Raw genomic sequence first — 20,240 nt, forward strand, 5'->3', positions numbered from 1 at the left:
ATAACTAACCACTAAAAATAATCGTAATATCGAGACATTAAAGTATCGCTAAAGAACAGCTATTTAATTTGACATTAACTTTATAAATGTAAGAGACATAGAAAGAAAGCTATAAGCCGTCAAAAAAGCATGAAAGCGTCATGCACAGTGGGGTTGCACCTTAAAGGGGCGGGCAAGGATTTTAACACTGAACGAATGTGCAGCTTGTATTTTTTATATTGTTTACTTTCGCATAAGTAAGAGAAAAAGTGCCATCATACCCCAAAATACCTCTATTTCGCTGCGTAATCGCAAAATAAAGAACGCTTTTTTTCCCAACCTGCGGCCACATAGTGGCCGCAAACGGAACCTGTGGTGTGACGTCATTCGGAGTGTTTTTTGTAAGTGATAGTGTTAGGCAATTGTAAGCTTGATTTAAGGTTGAGTTTAAAAAATCTTGTTGTTTAGGCATGCAGAGACGCTTCAAAAGCCTAATATTGCCGCTAAAAGATTTGTGGCGCCATCTACCGCAAGTCAACCAAACCTGCCGTCGCCGTCATCCGTCGACGCCCGAGGCGCCTACAGCGGCTACACGAGCAACCCGGACGTTTTGTCTTTCCCTCGCTCGAAGGAGTGCGTTGGTCGTGGTATCGTTATTGTTCCTGGTGTCTCGACCTCGACTTCGACTGCCCGGCGCACAAGTCCAACTAACTTACTATACGCAAGCATCTTGCGCTCGACGTCGCTCAGGCCGTCCGCCCATGCCGCCATGTTGGTCGGGAATCGACGGGAGAGCGGCGAGCCTGGCGAGCCGGCGAGCGCCGGGGAAACGGAAGCCAGAAGCACCCAACCGGAAACCAACGCCACTCCGAATGACGTCACAGGCGAAGCTGGTGCCGCTTCAATGTTGAGTTGAGGGGTGGCAGAGATACCAATTTCTTTTATTTTTTTAATGAAAATTAGGGCAAGCAGGAGAGAATAGTTTTCGGTCCTTCGTTTTATATGTGGCCGGGATCAATTCCCGCAATTAATTAGCCAAAGTCCGCAAATTGTTGCACCACCCCTTAAAAAATGGCCAGTATCGAATGGCTATCTAAAAAATGCGGCGTGGTCATTGCTCATGTTTTGCGTTTTAAGTGAGGTGAGGCAAAGCGAAAGCCTCCTGCACCGTTCATTGCTGACTAACGCACCCGATATTGCAGCTACAACGACGTATTCTAAAGCGAGCGGCGCTCACTCACTGGAGCACCGCCATGTTTCGCCGCCGTCCTTACTCCGCCCGGTCACGTGACCTGAAATTCCCCCTCATAGGGAAATGCGGTTAACTTCTAACCGCGGTTGGAGTTAATCAGCTTCGAGCAAATGGTTCCAGAGCGCATACGTGATTAGGTGAAACACTCTCAGAAAAAAAGAAAGAAAAAAAAAGTTTATATATTCCTTTATAAAGGCAGACACGACCTTGAAAGCTATGTTCCTTCGAAAAAAAAAAAATAAACATTTGTGGCAGGGGAGCAAAGTTCTTCCCTCGTCTGTATCTCATTATGGCGGCTTTGAATTGAGCGAATCGAGAGCAATAAGGCTTAATGATGACCCTAGGTATATTGTCGGTCTTTACATGCAACGCTTCCGCAATTCAGCCGAAAATACTCGACAGGGTCTTAAGACAATGTTAAACCTCAGGCTCATATGCGTGAAAATTAGTCAGCTGCTTTTCACCCATTTCAGTAAGCCACTGCTTTCGTAGCGAGAGAAGTAGCAAGTTAAAACATACCATGAAGATTTCACGGACTGTATTTGTTGCCAAAGCCAGCTTTCCGCGCAGGTAAGCAAACTTGCGTTTTCAGCGCAGTTGCTCAGTCCTCTCGCTCCCAACACTGTGGTGTTAAACGGGTAGAACCGAAACCCGGTCACTTCGCGCAACACCGCACGTCACGGAGGAGTTGTAAACCATTCGGGAAACCAAAACCCTCTATCAAAAGAGCTAATTCAAAGCAGCTTACATTGCACGACAACCAATGAATATCGCGAAGCGTGAAAGGAGGTTAAATAGCTCGCCACAAGATGAATGGATGGATGAAAAACATTTATTGAAACCACATTAGTGGGTTTGGTAGTGCTTTGGCATAGCCATTTAGGAGAAGTTTGTAGTTAGAAAGCTTCACTGATGCATGTTTTCTCCAAAAAGGAGATTACAGATTTGAGCAATGTACAATGTCGGATTTCATTTTCCTTCGGCTTTATCTATTCTTCGACATTCTGGTGTCCTTCCTACAATGATGATATTAATTTCATTTTTGTCTTCTCTGAAATGGGCGTAGTTCTAAAGAATGTGTTTTATGTCGGGTTGCTCCTTCTCCCTGCAGAATGGACATTCTGGCGAGTCTGAGTCAAAGTTCGGTTCCTGCTTCGTATTTTTGTTGTTTTCCCATTTCTTGCGGATTTATGATGTTAGTGCACTGCCCGTTCTCATTCTTGACCTTTCGCCCGTGTTTTTCGGCGTACTTCGTTCTTTCTCGGCACGTAGGACTCATTTTCTTGGGGATGGGCACGGGCGATACTTTGTTGATGCGTTTCCAGGTTGTAATTTGCTCAGGAAAGTTTTCCAAGTTTACCATATACCTTCCGAGCAGGTTCATGATGGCTCGTCCGGGTGGAGTGTGCATCATTTTGATTTGATGGATTTCCTCTTGTTGTCTTCGTAGTTTATCAAACGTTTGAAAAGAAACGAATTTATGCAATTCGTCGAGATTCACGTTTTACGGAACTGCTACAATGCTTCTTCTTGCGTCATTTAAGAGTCGTTCTAGTCTACTACATAATAAAATCAGATCCCGTACATGACTTTACAAATCAGCAGAGTTCGCGTTAATGATTGGGTTACTGCTTCTCATGCACCTGCAAGTCTGCTGGAGATCATTCTTATAAGTGCCGTTCCCTGTTTTCAAGGTTTGTTTATTTTTTTGTTGCCATGCTGCTGCACCGTGTTTTTGTATTTATGATGATTCCTGTATTGAGCTGTCCCTTAGTGTTTTCAATGGGTTGATTGTCGAAAGTGAGTTTGACCTCTTGGAGTGCTCCTTTGCCAAATATCATATACTGTTTTTCTCTGGGGAGGGTGTCAAGCTGATCCGCTGATGGTAGGTTTTTGTCGTGTTCAGTCCTTTGGGTAATCAATCGCTGATCCCAGTGGCGCCCTCTGTTCGTTTAACTGGTTATATCATCTTCATGTACTGTGAATTGCAGGCCAGTGATTTTGCCCATGGCAATATTCAATGAGGTGAGTGACAGCATCGATCCTTGAGGGACGCCGACGTTATTTATTTTGACCGAGTGCTGCCCTATTGTTATGGCATATCGCCTCTCTTTCAGAAAGCCTTTCACGATGATTAAGAGGTCTCCCTAGTGAACAAAATTATTTGTATAAAAAATGTGTTGGTCAGACAAGCGCATATGATAATATAAAGTTTTATAAGAACATTAATAACCATACGAGAACATAGAAAATGTAATATTAAGTTATGAGAAGCTTCTTACATGTTTTTTATAGCTTCTTATATGTTCTTATAATGCTCTCATATGTTCTTGTATGATGTTATTTCATCATTTGCGCTCGTTGAATTAAGACATTTTTAATACAAATAAGATGTTTTACTATGGTTACTCGTTATCTCTTCATTGAGGCTGTTAAAAATAAATTCGTGGGGTAAGCTGGTGGAAGCTTTCTTTATGTCCGCAGCTACGAGCAATCTTACTTAGTAATATTAATGTACAGTGTTGCCCCTTGGTGGATGAGAAACAAGGCTCTTTTTAGTTTCTGGGTGTTTGTGGAAGCCGGTGTGTTGTCGGGTGGTATGTTCTTTTTTGTCGGGCAGTTCAGTCTATTCCGCCAAGTACAATTCTCTCCATCAGCATGTATAAAATAGACGTAAAGGAATCTGTCGTGTGTTCTGAGGTACATTGGGTTCCTTGTCTTTTTTGAATACGGGAGAAACATGTGAAAGTTTCCCGTGTTAAGTAAGTGACCCTTCGTTCCATATTTTGTTTGTCCATTCCAGCAACGCGTTTCCACTCATCGAGACACTATACGCCGCAAAGCGGCAGACGCGTGCACGACGCAAAACTTTCTCGCAGCAACGCGGACACGAACTAGGTGGCGCTGCGTGAATCCACTACACTATACTCGTTGTCACGTCTAGAAAAAAGAAAAAAAGTTTTGCGCATTGTTCATACGGCGTGTAAAGTAGTTCTTAGATTTTTTTGTCCAAGGAAGAAGCGATAGTTTTGGCATTTGAAATGGTAATGTCTTGCGGAACCAAGGCCAGCCCAAACGTCAAAGCTGAATCTTGCAAAGCCATGCGTGCGTGCGTGTGGTGTAAGCGTTGTAAATGGAAAAAGGGGGAATGGGCAATGTCATTTTTCTTTCCAACAGCGAGGCGTTCCTTAAGGGGTATTCACACGAGGTATCCCGGCACGCGCAAGGGGTATCCCGGCACGCGCAAGGGGTATCCCGGCACGCGCAAGGGGTATCCCGGCACGCGCATCCCACGATGAAAACGTCAGGCTTTACGATGTGCAAAAACCTCGCGTTTTCATCTCGTGACGCGCGCGTGCCGGGGTAGAAATCCCCGGGATTTCTCCCTCGTGTGAATACCCCTTTATCGCCTGGCTACGCAAGCGCGCTACACTTCTTTGTTTTTTACTAGAGAGGGAAGGGAGGCGGTCGGGCGGGCGTGCGAGACTGGCGAATTGTCTGGCCTTGGTTGTGCGTTTCGGCCGTTACAGGGCAGGACAGCTGCCGCCAAGATGCGCTTGGATAAGAATCCAAAACCAGAATACGCAATACCTTGGAATACGCGTCAGAATTTGAAGGGTTTTTCAAAACATGGTAAAATGTTTGGCATACGTTATACGTGTCTAAAAAGGGTTGATATCGGTGTTTTTCATGATGCCCGGTAAGATTCTAATTGAATCTATGGACTTAAAATAAACAAATAAAAAGTTAATTTCTTAAAAAAAAAAATTTCTGAACGTTAATATTTTTTCCTAAATAGGCTCTTGGGAAGACACCAACACGGCATAAACCTTTTTTCTGTGCGATGCTTAGTTTTCGCAGGAGCGATTTGGCCTGCGTTCTCTGAAACGCCATATATATATATATATAATCTAAAATGAACCTACATATATCCTAATTCTTCACATAAAGGGGGAAATCAGCAGTGCTGCGCAAGAAGCCGAACTTTTTTTACCACGGTGTTTGAAGTAAAAACGAGTAAAGTGATGACGTCAGAGGAAAAACTCAGCTTGTCGGCAGCATTAAAGTTTCACCACACAGTGTTTAGACTGGCAAGATTTGGAGCTCAGCCCTGGTTCACTGACACGCGTCGGTCTTTGACGCGCCACAGGAGCTGCTCCGGATTTGCGGCGTCTCGGACGCCGTCTACTGGGCCTCCATGTTCCTCAGCAGCATGCTGGTGATGTCGCTGGTGGCGCTGCTGCTCACCAGCATGGTCAAGCTGCCGATGTTCTGCGCACTCGCGGTGCTGCCTCACAGCGACTTCAGCCTGGTGCTCGCCATGATGCTCCTCTACTCCGTGTACAGCAACCTCTTCTGCCTCCTCGTCAGCTGCGTCGTCAAGACACGTGAGCTGAAGGATCTTCGTGTCAACTGTTATCACTGACCGATTACCGTTACACAAATATTTCGGGCAATACATTTTTGCAAGTACGGTGTCAGGACGCCGCCATCTTGGCCATTGGGGTGCGCAATGGGAGCGGCCATAAGCCGAAGGTGTCGTAATCGGAGTATGACGCGCCCAATCGCATCCCAACTGAGCAAGATGGCGGCGCCCTGAGGCCGGACTTGCAAACATGTATACAAATCCTATCGACATTTTAACTCTCATTCAGTCGCGTCGCATCGATAATTTTCAATAGGCTTTCTTCGGACCGAAGTCCATGAAGTTTAGACGATACAAATGGCATAGAGTTTCTATCGACACGTCTAAATAAAAGTTCTGTCACATTATTTTCATAAAAATTCTTTAGACTAGAATCGATCGAATAATAAGATGTGGTGTGGACAAGCGACGTCAAACCCAGTTCGTGCCTCCATGCGGAGACTGTTTTTTTCGACTGTCAAATAATTATCGTCTCTTGGAATGCTTTATAGTTGGAGATCCACTTACAACCCTTATAAACCATACTTCGTTTAGAATATATAAAAAAAAGCCACAGCAGCAACATACTTGTAATCTTTTTTTTTTTATCCTCATGGATGGTCCTCGTTCAAACGATTGCCTTTCAAGAGTAGGGTATGTATAGCTGTGGATCAGCCTATAGTACCGAATCACTATAGCTTTGTAAGTGCTTTGTGTCGTTGATATTTGTAAAAGGATTCGAGCGCTCATAACTCTAGTAACTTTTTGATATTAACTGCTCCGCTGGGAGTGAATTACAAATGTAAGTAACGTGTAAATGAAACAGTTTCGTTAACAAAAAAAGTGCTCCCTGCCTTGTGTATTTGCGATGTCGGCGTATGTGCACACGGCACGTGTTGTGTTAAAGTTTCCATGGATGCACTGTTACAAGCTTAAAATTAATGTTTGAAATTAATTTTTTTTTCGCATGAGAGACGGACCTACATTCTCGTTAGAAAAGAGATAGAAACGTTGTTGGAATTTCTATTTGTTTTCTATACGACTTCTATGCAATTAGCAAGTTATATATAAAGTACACATAAAAACAGCTATGGAGAGTAGATGCAAGAGTGGATACATTTTCTTTAGAATATTGATAGCCTCTACACCATGTACCATAGCAATTTTATAGAAAATTGGATAAATATTTTTAGCAAGGGAGTGGGGAGTCCTGGACATCTTATTATCTCTCCGGAGTGAGGCATTAGCAGATAAGAATGCCGAAGAGCAAATCACAAAGTAAGAAGTTTGAAGATGAAAACCCACGCCCTGCGCTTTTATAAGGTTGTCGGTGACCCTCGTGTGTCGGCGTCTGCAGGTTAACCCTCCTGAGGGGTATTATACGTTGGCGATTTTCGGCACCTGTTTTTGAACGCACTTGCATGGCGTCCTTCCTGTTCGACACGGTGCGGAAATGTGTGATAGGCCCGTGTTGGGTCATTTTGGCCCGACTTGCATCGGCCAAATGCCGGACGCCGGCTATCCGCGTTCTGACGCGTTCGACAAATGCAGTGGAGACAAAGGCAGTTCTAGCTTTCCGTCTACCCACGAATGACGCCAACCAGAGCCCGGCGCTCTGACGTCCCCACGCTCTCTCAGCTCCTCCTCTCCCTCAGTTTCTCGGCGCATAGAGTCGAATGAACCCGCCTCTCCAGGTTCACTGGCCTTCAATATTATGTCCACCGCTTTACTGTCCTCGAAAACCGCCCCTTTCTTAATATAGCAAGTTGAAAACATCCGGGAAAACCTATAGTTGGAATTTTCGCGGATTTAATTTTAATCCGCAGATTTGCCCCTCATAAAATGAGAACGTCTTGTTTCTTCCCAATTACAAGGAGCCTGATACTAATTGATACGTATTTTTTGTAACCCTCTAGAACAACCTTTCGTCTCTCCTCATCCCATAACCTCTGAGGTTCTTGGCGCGCAGAGCTCTTCTCCGGCCGTTCCGTTAGCCCTGAAAGACAGACGTACACAGGGAAATGAATAGTTTGCGGCTGTCTTCGACGCAATAAGGTGCTAGGTTCAGAGCCACAATTCATCATCATCATCACGCTTGCTTGGCTAGCGTCCCGAAGTGTAATAATGCGCTCGTTTGCCCGAATCCTACTCGCTGCTTCTCACCACAGCACGCGTTACTTTTTCAAGAAAGCGGCATACGTTGATATTTGCGTCTTGCTCGTATAGAACCGTAAAATATGTAGAAGAAATGTAGGTCCGATTATTTGCAGACGAACTGCGCGTCAAGTCACTTTGGTCAAGAAGAGACTGGCGAGTCGATAACGGGTTTCAATTAAACTTTTTGTTTTCAAAATACCATATTTTTTTTTTGTGAGACTGGGTAGACGAAACGCCTTGCGCTTTCATTATAGCCTTGCAGATCGCGTTACTAAATAAAAGAAACGCTTTTTCTGCTGGGAAAACGAGCGTTTGCCCAGCAGCGTTTGGAAGGGCCAGAAGAGATCTTTGCGCTCCAAGAATCTCAGAAGCAACGATCATCACTTTGAATGTTTTGTACGAACCGCTAGAGCCCGCCTTGTAGACGAGTGGAGAAGATGTTTATCGCTGCTATTAAAAGATGGCGCCACACGTGCCGTTATGTTTCTACCTGCGATTGACCCCACATAGCCACCCGACCACCGGAAGGATATTTTCGATTTGTTGCTTGCCTTCGTACCTGGCAGAGAGCCTTCCCTATAATTTTCTCGCCCTCTCTGAATAAAGGTGGCGATGCGGGCGAGCTGGTTCATGCCTATATGGATGCGTCAGCCAGACGTCCGTTCATCTGCATTCAAAAGAAATGGAATTTCTTAGTTTTCAGCGACTGGTAGGTGTAGAAAAAAAGGTCAAGCGGCTCCGATGTCTCAGATGAAATGTCTTTCATCACGCGCGCTCGCGGCCACATCACCGTTTGTGGATGCCGATGGTGCTGCAAGCTTAAAAGGAAAATAGAAAACAACCAAGTGTCAAGCACGTCGCCCCTCAGTAGGTTAACGTGCCATTCCCTTGTCTTTTAGCTTGTCAATCCCACGTTTGGCCTTGAAGATGTTAGCTTTTGGTTCATACGTGTCTCGTTTATTTTAATGATAATGGTTGTTGGGGGGGCGGCTTTTTGACTTTTGTTTCTTCAATAAACTTTCATTTGTCAGTCAGCGCTCGTCCCGTCCAGTTGAACTCGTCTTTGTGTTTTTTTTTTTTTTTTGCGCTGTTTGTTTACACACTTTTTCTAAATCTTTTCCTCCGTCTGTTTTGTCGCATCTCAATGTCCCCATGCCACTGTCTCGGATAACTAGTAAAAGAAGACGGCGGTTCACTTAATTTTGATGAAAAAAACAAAGCAAGAAACGAAAAAAAAAGAAAAAAAAAACACGTTAGAACAAAAACATACCGGCGATTGACAACTTTCGCCCCCTTCAAAAAGCGCGCTCACGAAAACTACTACGGCAGCCTGTGACGGCGATACGTTCTCAAAAGTATAGTATAGTTTAATTTAGGTGGGTTTGCAAAAAGTCTCCAGGAAGATTGCAGATAGAAAGCAGGAAGAGAATGAGAGAGAGACAGAGAGAACTCCGTGCCGGGTAACGAATTGTTGCCGCGAACACGCTCTCAACACACAAACTCGATCCGTTTTAAGTCAAACAGCACGTCCTGGTACGAGGTCCATACGGTCCCTTATAGCTGAAGAAAGGCAGGGCGGGGGTCGGGGTCGAGGAGAGACCCGACAAGCTTCTTATTGCTCCGCTGCCAACGAGATTGTGGCCTTAGTCGATATAAGATTGCAGAAGAACCAATCACGCCAGCCAGGAGCGTAAACCTAACAAAATTGCGCAATGAGTGTGTTTAGAAGGCCGGAAGTTGCTCAGCCTCAGCGGGCGTCTGGTGTCTCAGCGGAGAAATTGAGCTAGTGCAGTAAAACCTCCAGCCTCGGGCCTTTGACGTGCACTTCCACGCAGTAGTGATACAGGACCAAGCGCCGGTATGCGATGCTCATCCAGATCGAAATGGGCAGGAGTCGGGATTAAACGTTAGGGACTTGGTTGGACCATGGGTTGAACCCAGAATCAGCGGGTCCTGCAGCGCGAGGTGTATGTATGTGTCAATCGAATTAATTATTTCATAAATGGGTAAATTCTATAATTCATTGATAGATTCTGACATTAATAACTTAATATATTAAATAAATGCATAAATGAATATATAAAAAATGAATAAGTAAATAAATAAATAAATAGATATTCTCGTCGACGGCCTGTGTCCTTCGTTCTTCCAGGAAGAGCCATTTTCCCAAGCTGATATGAATTGGCGTCACCGTAGCGTAATCTGAATGCGAGCAATTCGTAAAGGGCCGCCCAGGGATGTGGATACGTTGCGCGTGTTTCTCTTCCTCTTGGTGCGCAGCGGTTTTCGCGGTCTTCGCCACGGTCTGCCTGTGGATGCTGACGTACGAGTTGCCGCTCTTCTTCATGGACGTGCCCGGATCAGTGGCTTACTCCGACCTGACGCTCGATCAGAAGCTTCTGAGCTCTGTCTTTCCCAACGTGGCCATCCACTGGATCTTCCGCATAGTCAGCCTCCACGAAGAATACAGTTGAGTCGAACTACAGAATGGAAACTATACGCTTTTAAGGGACTTTAGACGGCCCACAAGAAACGGTTCCTGAACTTATCGCATTTCGATTTACTACAGAGGGGAAATCAGATATTAAAAGTTCGCAGTGAAAGAAGAAAAGAAGAAGAATACAGAAATTTGTTTTGGGTAATGGACGCCCCCTCTTTGCAGACGATACACGAACAGTGAGAAGTGCTGCCGACAGGTGGCTTACGCCGCGTTGAGAAAGCGCCGGCCGATTCGGCGTCTTTTGCGAAATCGTTTGCTGTCATAACCAGAATCGGCCTGCGCTTCGCTCCCATGGCGCGGTGTGCGCCATCTGTCGGCAGCACTTCTCACTACTCGTGCTTCATATGCGCAGTGGCGGCGTAGATTGCTCAGAAGAAACGTTTTTTTCTTCTTTGAAACGAGCCAAGTTTATTGCTTGGCTGTAAACCTTCACCACCTGCTTGCACCTCTGTCGTAAATCGCAGCGCGATACGTTGACAAACCATTTTTTTTTTGCGGGACGTCTAAATTGTTTTAAAGGCGTTAGCCTACATGGTGTATAATACCTACCCGATTTAAAGTTCATAAGATAAATGCCGACTTAAAACATTTTTTTATATAGTCCGCACCCTTAAACAGTCGGCGTCGCGTGAATGTTTATTTTTAAACATGTATACAGGGTGAAACAAGGAGACGCCAGGCTCTTTAAATCGACCGGAAAATTCGGTTTCTTAACCTATCGCGCTACGACTTTGTGCAGCGTTGCCCACAGATGGTGAATTTTTTTTTGTAAAATTTGCGAAGAACGAACTTACCTGAGGAAAAAGTAAAGAAACAAAAAGGCTTAGCTCCTATGCAAACGCAGCGACGCCACCGGTCTACAAACAACACGGCGCCGTTTCGCACGGGAGACAAGAGATGGCGCAACAAACGCCGCCAACGGACGAGCATACGGCGCCGAGAGCAGGCCTTTTTAGCAGACGATCTTTTCGACTCAAAAGCGGCGCGCGTTCCGCACGGCGACAGTCGCAGAAACAAAAAGACAGGCGCGGTAACAGCAAGGAACTGCAGTTCCTTGTCTGCAAAAGGGCCGGCTCTCGGCGTCGTCTGCTCGTTCGTTGGCGGCAGTTGGCGTCGCAACCGCTTGCGCCATCTCTTGTCTCCCGTGCGAAACGGCGCCGTGTTGTTTGCAGACCGCTGGCGTCGCTGCGTTTCCATAGGAGCTAAGCCTTTTTCTTTCTTTACTTTTTCCTCAGGGTAAGTTCGCTCTTTGCAAATTTTACAAAAAGAAATGCACCATCTGTGGGCAACGCTGCACAAAGTCGTAGCGCGATAGGTTAAGAAACCGAATTTTCCGGTCGATTTAAAGAGCCTTGCGTCTACTTGTTTCACCCGGTAGTTTGTGGACTATTGTAAGGAAAAGACGAGGCATGTGTACTTACAATATTTGAAATTGCCGTGCTTATAGTATAACCTCCCAAAGACAGATGACTTGGTCGTCTTAGATATAAACCTGGCAACGATGGAAAACTTAACTCGATTAACCGGCACCATTTAATACATTACTTCATCGATTGATCAACAGCGTTAATTTTTACGCATAAAAACGCTAAAAGGTCAAGGGCGCATTTTTGTCTCGTATGCTTTTTTTTCTCGTTATAATCGGCGCAATATGCATCTTCAGCTGGGGATAAACATGTGCGGTTCAGTACGGCCGAAATCTTTCGCCGATAATTGACCTTTTCCACATACCGACGGCACCAGGCGGTGACTGCACGAACGAAAAATCGAGGAAGTGACCTACCTGCGCTACCAATCGATAATGGGGGCTACACTACCAATTTCTTCGCTTTCTGAGCAGCTGCGCGTGTCCAACGCGACTTTAAAAAGGGAATCCTTGGCGTCCACCCAAACGTCGTGTTTTCCTTTCCGTCGACTTTTTTTTTTTGTGTAACACAATTATATATATGCTGCAGTTACGTGTTTTACTCGCTGATATACAGCCTCCTTCCGAATTTTCTCGTTTTTTCGTTCCGACTTCCGCCGCTTGGCATCGGGCGCTCGCGCGTGCGCAGACCGCTTCTCGGAAAAGGTCCATTGTTCCAGCTGATATAGTTTTCTGGCCTTCTCCGACGTGAGCGAGTTTCCTGCTTCTTCAAAATCATCCTTGCTGCACTATATAGGCAGGCTCTCAAGAGACGTTGAACCAGAAGAAAGAACTTTTTTTACAGCGGCTAGGTTCCCCAGGAGCGTGTCCGGTATGTCGACGGAAACCTGTCTGGACAGCTACGCCATCTATAAGCGACGGTGGCAAGTACAAAATCAGTATGGTTTCCGCCGTCGCTCGTAGATGGCGCCAACCTTTCCAGCTATCATAGAAGAATGGATAGTTTTGCGGCGTGTTGGTGGGAATTCATCGTAGGAAGCAGCGCGAAAAACAGACGACGACGAAGAAGAAGCACACAGTGTATCGAGTACAGCTCCGCTGGTCTTCCTTCTTCACGAGAGTGGAAAGGCTGAACGATTTTGTTTTCATGACCGACACTTTTCCAGTACTGGAAAAGCCCTGCGATCGCCACTGCAGTTCGCCGTTCGTCACGTCGGCTGTGGAACTGTATACAGCGACTGCGAGACTATAGGCTTTTCCGTTCGCCAGTCGACACCGTGTCCCGTCGACCTCTGCCGTCGACATCGAGTGGCGCGAGCTGCGGCTGGACCATTGTGAAAGTCGGCTGCTTTGAGAGGATTATCAACGACGGCAGAATCTACCTCAAGAATAAATTATGAGTGAGGGGAAAATCGCCGCTGCCGCCACGCTGATTCCCGAAGAAATGCACCAGCATTTCGCGCAGCGGTTGTTGCATTGTACACAGCGTAACTTGAGCCAAGATTTAAAATATATTGGAACATTTTAGGAACACGAAACCAAACGAATAAGTTCATTCACTGTTTACAGCAAGTCAGGCTATTTTTGTATTTAGCCCAGCTAACAAATTAATGAAGATTAATTAATTAACTTTTGAAGTATTCAATTTAGAGCAAAATTTCCAAGGACAAAGTTGTAGAGGGTCTTCAGAAACATCCAATCCAGTGGTTTTTATTAAAAAAACCTCTAATACGCTTCGTTTTTCGGGCGTAAAAAAAGTGCCCAAGTTATAAAAAAAAACACAAAAAAGTGCGAATTCGCCCACAGCGCCCAGTCAACGGCGCTCTATTCAGCGTGCAGGCCTAGTTTATTCAATCCACGGCTGATATCGCTGCAATACAGGGTGCACATTGGTTATCTCGCAAGTATTTTTCATAATTCGCATACATTTTTCGAAGCTCATAAAAATAAGTGTTAAGGTTTCTTGATAAAAACCACTAAATTGAATGTTCCTAAGAACGCACTATAACTTTGTTTCCGGAACTTTTGATCTAGATTGAATATTTCAAAAAGCGAATTAATTATTCTTAATTAATTAGTTAATTGGGCAAAATACAAAAAAAATCTTCTGATTTGCTTCAAACAATGAACACACTTATTCGTTTGGTTTCGTCTTCCTAAAATGCACCAAATATTTTCAAACCTTGGCTCAATTTACGGGAATAACCTGTATATAAGAAAGCGTGGTGTATGCAACCTCTCAGCACTTTTTCGCGGGATAAACATTCCAGAAATCTCTCTTTTCCCTTGTGCAAGCAGATCAGGTCACTTAGCGTGTGCACGAAGGGCCTGCGCTCGATGCGCGGAAAATGACAAAGCTATTTTGTTGTTGTGCTTACAGGGGCGACAACACCGTGCGCTTTTGCCCTGGTAGCATGGTAAGACGACTGCGCGTCAAGTTTAAATAATATGCTGCATAGCGTAATATTTGAACTTCTAGTCCGCAGACTATGGTCCGGAAAATACTGTACATGTCTGCTTACAATATAGAGTTATAGAAGATTGTTTCGACACATCTGATAATGGTACCCGACAACGATACGCAAAGGCGTTGGCGGCGATTCAGGTGCCATTATCGCTGTCGTTGGAACGATCTACTAAAATTCGCTAATGTCTGAGATAGCTCTACGGCGGTTGAACTTATGAAAAAAAGAATGACTTAGTCGTTTTATATATCCTCAAATTGCGTTCGCAACAGGGAGGGCCCCTATTTTGATAAACACGACTCGCTTATGGTTCATAGCCCGTTTTTCTAATGAGCAGTTCTAAAGGCATGACGTGCAATTACTTTATTAACATCGATCAGTTTTGACTAGTCTGTGTTTCATTTAATTTCATTCATATTCTCTTTAAGGTCCCCGTTAGGGGCATTACATAAAGGGGAAAGGGGGGGGGGGGGGCAGGCAATACAGGGAAACATACGAGTGGAAGTTTTTTGCAGATGGTAAACAAAAACAACATAATAATAAATTGTGGCCAAGCGGTGGCCACACATAACCCCCCCATGACACTCTTTATACAATAATTGACGATGATACAGCATGTTTAAAAAAGATCAGGGTCACTGATGTGCTCTTTATGGTCTGGCAGATTATTCTATTCTAATAGAGCCACGGGGAAAAATGAGTTCTTAAAAGTGACAGTGGAGCCAGGGATGGGACGGGTGCCGGCCTGTGCCCCATGTGCAGGCGGCGGTTCCCGCTGGAACAACCTGCACCTGCCGGGCTCTCCGTACGACAACGTGACGCTGCTGCACATGGTCGTCGTGGTGTCCGTCTACTGCCTGATCTACGCGCTCTTCGTCTGGTACCTGGACAACGTCTGGCCCTGGCAGTACGGCATACCCAAGGAACCTCTCTTCTGCTTCAAGGTGACCGGCCGCTAAATGAAAACCCGCTTCCCTTTTATTACGGCGGGTGGTTCCATACATAGCTTGCATGTGATGCCATTTGTGGCCATACGAGTATTGTATGCGCCGCGGGCGCTCGGTTCGCCGTGTTACTTTCACATGCAGAAGTTGTGGTTCGAAGAAAGCTGTAAGTAGAAATATCCGTCAGCACCCAGCAACTGCGACACTTGCAAGCGACCCTTTTCTTTGCAAACGTCACCAGGCTGTGCTCCAGTGTTAGACGTCCCAGCGAACTTCTGGTTTACAAAAAGAATGAACAAAGCCCACCTTAGTATCGCTGGTTATACTTGTAATTTGAATGTAATATTTAACCACCAATTCTCCAGGTAAAGGCAAAAAAAAAAAAAAGCGCGAGATCAGTTTAAAGTTTTTGAATATTCTTGTAAACTAACCTGTCTCCTCCGAAAGGCCCCCGCTAAATCTCCAAATTAGTTTTCCGTGCAGCATTTGTGCTTTCCAGCACTGGTGACATACGCGACCCCGACAGGCTTGCAAGGACGGAGCGACTGCAAGTCGCTTGGGACGCAAAGAGCGATTAATCTTTGTAAACAACAAAAGGGCGATGTACGCAGAAGCGTACATCTGAGACAACATGGACTTGCTTGACCCCCGGCTCTTGACCACTTGACGTTGCGTTACCACGTGACACGGTGACTGGGCTACGTGACCTGACACCAGTGACACGGTGACGTGGTGGACGCCACAGGACGTGGTACATGACATTTGACCTTCGGCAGTTCCCCTCTGATCACGTTATGTGACGTAACACGTTGCCGCGGCCACGTGACCTGCTGGCAGGTACAGTGCTAATCACACTTGTCTATAACGCGCGAGTGTGCGGCTTTCTCCGGGGAGCGCTAGACTGGTGGCATTCGCGGAAACTAAGCTAGTCACTTGGCGCAACATGGAACGGCCTGCTCGAGGGGGCCCTGCCCATACTATCAGCTGGCGGCGAACGCGGTGTCATTACGGCGATCAGTGCTTTTGTAGGATTCTCTCGATACTATGTGCAATCCTGTTGAATCCGGTCCATTGATATACTTTTGTGTTTTGCATAGTATGAAGCCTTATACCAGCTTGATAAGCTATAAAAGTGTTTCATGATATATATATATATATATATATATATATATATATATATATATATATATATATATATATATATATATATTATATATATATATTTTTTTTTTTTGATGACGACATTTTCGATACGCCTTCATGCTTTAGTGTGTTTATTGTTCGAGCAATGATTTTTCTAAACAAAGCCTGCGAGCAGACTTCCGCGTTCGCCTCCAGCTGATAGTGTGAGCAGGACACCCCTCGAGCGGGCCGTTCCATGTTGCGCCACGTGACTAGCTTAGTTTCCGCGAATGCCACCAGTCTAGCGCTCCCCGGAGAATCCGCACGCTCGCGCGTTATAGGCAAGTGTGATTAGCACTGTACATGGTCACGTAACCTGGTGCTCACAGCTGCGGTATGGTCACGTGAATTGACGCCAAGGGATATGGTCACGCGACCTTTAAGGGTCGACTTTTGATTACTTAACCTTAGAGTATCACCTGACGCGGTGGCGTGGTTTTATGACCTGATCACGACATTATTGTTATGTTCACGGGATGTGGACATGTGACCTTTGACCTTTCATTGCTTGGCGGCACAGTATCACGTGACGCGGTGGTGTGGTCACGTGACTTGACGGAACTGAGATATGGCCATGTGATGTTCGACGATTTATCTTTAAAAAGTAGCGTCACGGTGTCACGTCACACGGTGACATGTTCAGGTAAGCTGACACCACGTTACGTAGGCCTGGGACTTCATGGCACGCTACCACGTAACGTGACCTGACGGCACGTTAGCATGTGACGGAACCACGAGTTTGACGGGAAACCTTGAACAGATTCTCTGTTCTGAGGCGTTTGACGGAAAACCAATCATTAACCAAAAATGCATCCGGAGTTCCGTGATGTTGATTCCCTTAATACTTTGAAACCAGTTTCGCACCAGTATATTAATTCCGAAAAATACACGCCGATTATTAGGGGACCTGGAGCAGAGTCCCATATTAGATTCACTATGTCTGTCGGAGTCGTTCCTCGGACGCGAACCGCGAGAAACTTGAAGCTTCTTCATAAATCCCCGAATACACTCAAACCAGTTTATATCAAACTCGGAAAAAAAAGTCTATTAGTTTGATATAGCGGGTAATTCGATATAATAGTTTTATAGAATTTGACTCTCGAAAATCCACTTTCTGCTGACTTACTACACAATGAAATAGTCTTGCATCTTCTGCTGCTTTTTCTTCATTGCATCCGTGATAACAATATTTTTCCACGCTATCGACGGGCTCCAAAATGCTGAGGTCATTACCTTCTATATTCGCGCTTTAGCGCCGAACTATGCTGGGAGCACGGAGCACGTCCGAACAGAAGAACCTTCTCATGCAGAGCGCCGTTTTGCTCTGCAAGTTGGCTTTCCCAGAAGGCGGCGGCTGCGTTGGGAAAAAGCTAGCTAGCAGAGCAAGCGGACTTTTTTTTTTCTTTAGGGCGGTCGCGGGACAGGGAGCACGGAGCGTTCTCTCCCCGCTCCCTCCGCAAAAGAGATTTTTAATGCGATATCATCAGTCTGAAGCGCGAAAACGGCAGATAGTTTTCTTCGGTTCCATTGGCTGGCGCGCGTCGACGGGGCTCCCATTGGCCGCTGCGCTCGGCCGTTTCCACGACCGCTCACCCCATGGCACTGCGTGTCACAAGGGGAGCACACGCGCCGGGCGGCGACGAAACGTACGAGGCAGACGACAAAGGGAGCGGACGAGCGGCTTGCATGATTGCGCATTCAGAACTCGTAAGAAGTGCTTTTGTGTACCTCGATCTTTTTTTTTCTCCAAACAATCAACGCAATCACCTGAAAAAAAAAAAAAAAAAATTTAGCATGTTTTGCAAGTTAGTTTTACTCCCATGCAGCCGCTCGCGTTGGGGAAAAGCCAGCCTGCAGAGCAAAACGGCGCTCTTGGCAATCCGATTTATCGGTTGCGGCTGCTATTTTTGTTCCATGTAACCGTAGTTTTTGCTATATATTATCACTGTAACATTACTGTGCACAAACATTGTTCGATATAAGAGATGATTCGATATAAATGGGTTCGATATAGTCGGGTTTGACTGTAATATTTGTTGATATTACCAAGCGGCGATTAAACAAACGTGGAGTAAACGGGATGCCTTGCGCTTGAGCGTACGGTTGACTCGCTTCAGCGTCTACCGAAAGTTCGTATCATATCACTGCGATGGCGTACTTTTAAAGGACCATACCAGGAAGTTAGAACCTTGAAAGTAAGTTTTCGGTCGGTCATTATTAACCTTAACTCAGGAAATAGGGTCAGGTCGATACTGTGCTTTACCCCATAATACGCGCCTTCACTCTTTCTTACGTTATCGAAATTTGCTTAAAACCGCCGTGACGGTTCCAGTTTTAGAACAATAAGCACACGCTTCCTGTGCAACACCCCTGACGCTGGAGATGATTGATTTTGTCTTGCTTTCGATGTCTAGAGCTCAACCGTACCTACATGAAGATAATTAGGGTTGTTACGGAAACAACTCACGCAAACCACTTGGACCTTGAATCAGAATAAAAACGTACACATTTTTCAATATAGGTACAAAACGAGCGTGTTGGTAACAGTAATTAAACATGAGGAATATACATAGACAGGGTAATGGTTGAGTCCTGTCACCACCTTTCTGCCCCCAGCCTATCCAAGCAGATTAGTTGCCTCATCAAGGCAGGATACCCGAGAGACCTGATTGAAACAACAATCAAAAGACTTGACGCGGGGCAGAAGTCCAAACCCCTCCCTCCTAAGTCACGCTTCGCATGCATCTCCTACATACACAACACCTCAAATCGCCTGAAATCTATCGCGCTCGGCTTCAACACCAACGTTGTATTTTCCTGCAAGTTCAAATTAGCTTGTATTTGTAGATAGGTCAATAACCCCGGTCCGGCGCCCCCGTGCCAGAAAAAGCAACAGACCAATTATGTAACCTGCTGCAAAGAGTGCGTGTATTTGATTCCCATGTCCGGCGGTGTTAAATACATCGGACAGACGGGCCGATGCCTAAACGATCGGGTGAGGGAACATGCAAACGAGATCAAGAAAGCCGCCTCCGACATTTCGGAGATTAGTTACCACCCGATTGCCAAACACACCTCTGAGTGCAGCGAACCCTGTTCGGCCGACCTTCCCTCGACCACCAGGATTGGAGGTCACGCCTCAAGATACGGACGAGAGATCATGGAGGCCTTCGCCATGCGCCACAGTCACAACAACTTCGGGTCCCCGTCCATAGGCTTTCCCACTTTTCAGTGTAGCGTCTTTCACCCTCCCCTCCTTCACCTATATATGCAAATTTCGGGTCAATAAATGTTGTTGCTAGTTGGAAGTCTTCGTTGTCCGTCCCCCCTTTCTATGTATCTTCCTTATGTTTAATTTTCGATATAACTTCTTTTTTTTTTTTCAGGAAGGGTTTTATTACATGCCAGGAAATTAAATGTGATTTGAGTCATCATCTAGATCGGGATTGAAATGTCTATTTTAATCACTTTGATATTTTTCCTTCATCCTGCGCTTGATTGAAAGGCGACGCTTATGTGGCTATATTCGAACTTTCTTCTCGTAACGAAGAGGGGGCTGTGGGGGTACGTCAGTTTAGAAGGGTCTAACGGATGTTACTGTAACGGTTGACAATAGGGAGTTTTTCGTAGATGGTTGTCGTCGTCCCGCAATGCTCTGCGCAACCCGCTAGGATACCCGGAACTCTACAGTCAAGGCCATGGGCGCGCAGGCGCAGAAGCGGCTTCTTCGTTGCGGAGGGCTTGGCGGAGGGGGAAACGCGGTCTGCGAAAACTCCCTAATATTAAGTGCGAACGCTTCTGAAGTGCCCGTATTGGCAGCCGAGTTCTCCGGCAATTGGGCAGAATGTTAAATTAGTTGTTATAGTACTGTAACTGGTATTACTACCAGTATCTTATAATATTAATCCCGAGGCTTCTGAAGTGATGGTACTGCCAGCGGAGTTCGGTCAGAATACGAGAAAAAAATGAAAGCCGTTTACAACTCCCTGT

General features: G+C 45.6%; 1 protein-coding gene across 1 annotated transcript in view; it reads left to right on the forward strand.

Annotated features, from left to right (window-relative positions):
- Nucleotides 1-5,581: 5,581 nt before the first annotated feature.
- LOC8040344 (retinal-specific phospholipid-transporting ATPase ABCA4) overlaps nucleotides 5,582-20,240 on the forward strand; it is a 223,262-nt gene continuing 208,603 nt past the window's right edge. The window contains exons 1-2 of the mRNA XM_029977824.3: nucleotides 5,582-5,619; nucleotides 14,887-15,068. Of these exons, the coding sequence (XP_029833684.3) occupies nucleotides 14,955-15,068 (114 nt within the window). The 5' untranslated portion in view covers nucleotides 5,582-5,619; nucleotides 14,887-14,954. The remainder of the gene's footprint in view (nucleotides 5,620-14,886; nucleotides 15,069-20,240) is intronic.

Source organism: Ixodes scapularis, unplaced genomic scaffold (assembly GCF_016920785.2).
Source record: "Ixodes scapularis isolate PalLabHiFi unplaced genomic scaffold, ASM1692078v2 PGA_scaffold7__128_contigs__length_106722199, whole genome shotgun sequence".
NCBI lineage: Eukaryota > Metazoa > Arthropoda > Arachnida > Ixodida > Ixodidae > Ixodes > Ixodes scapularis.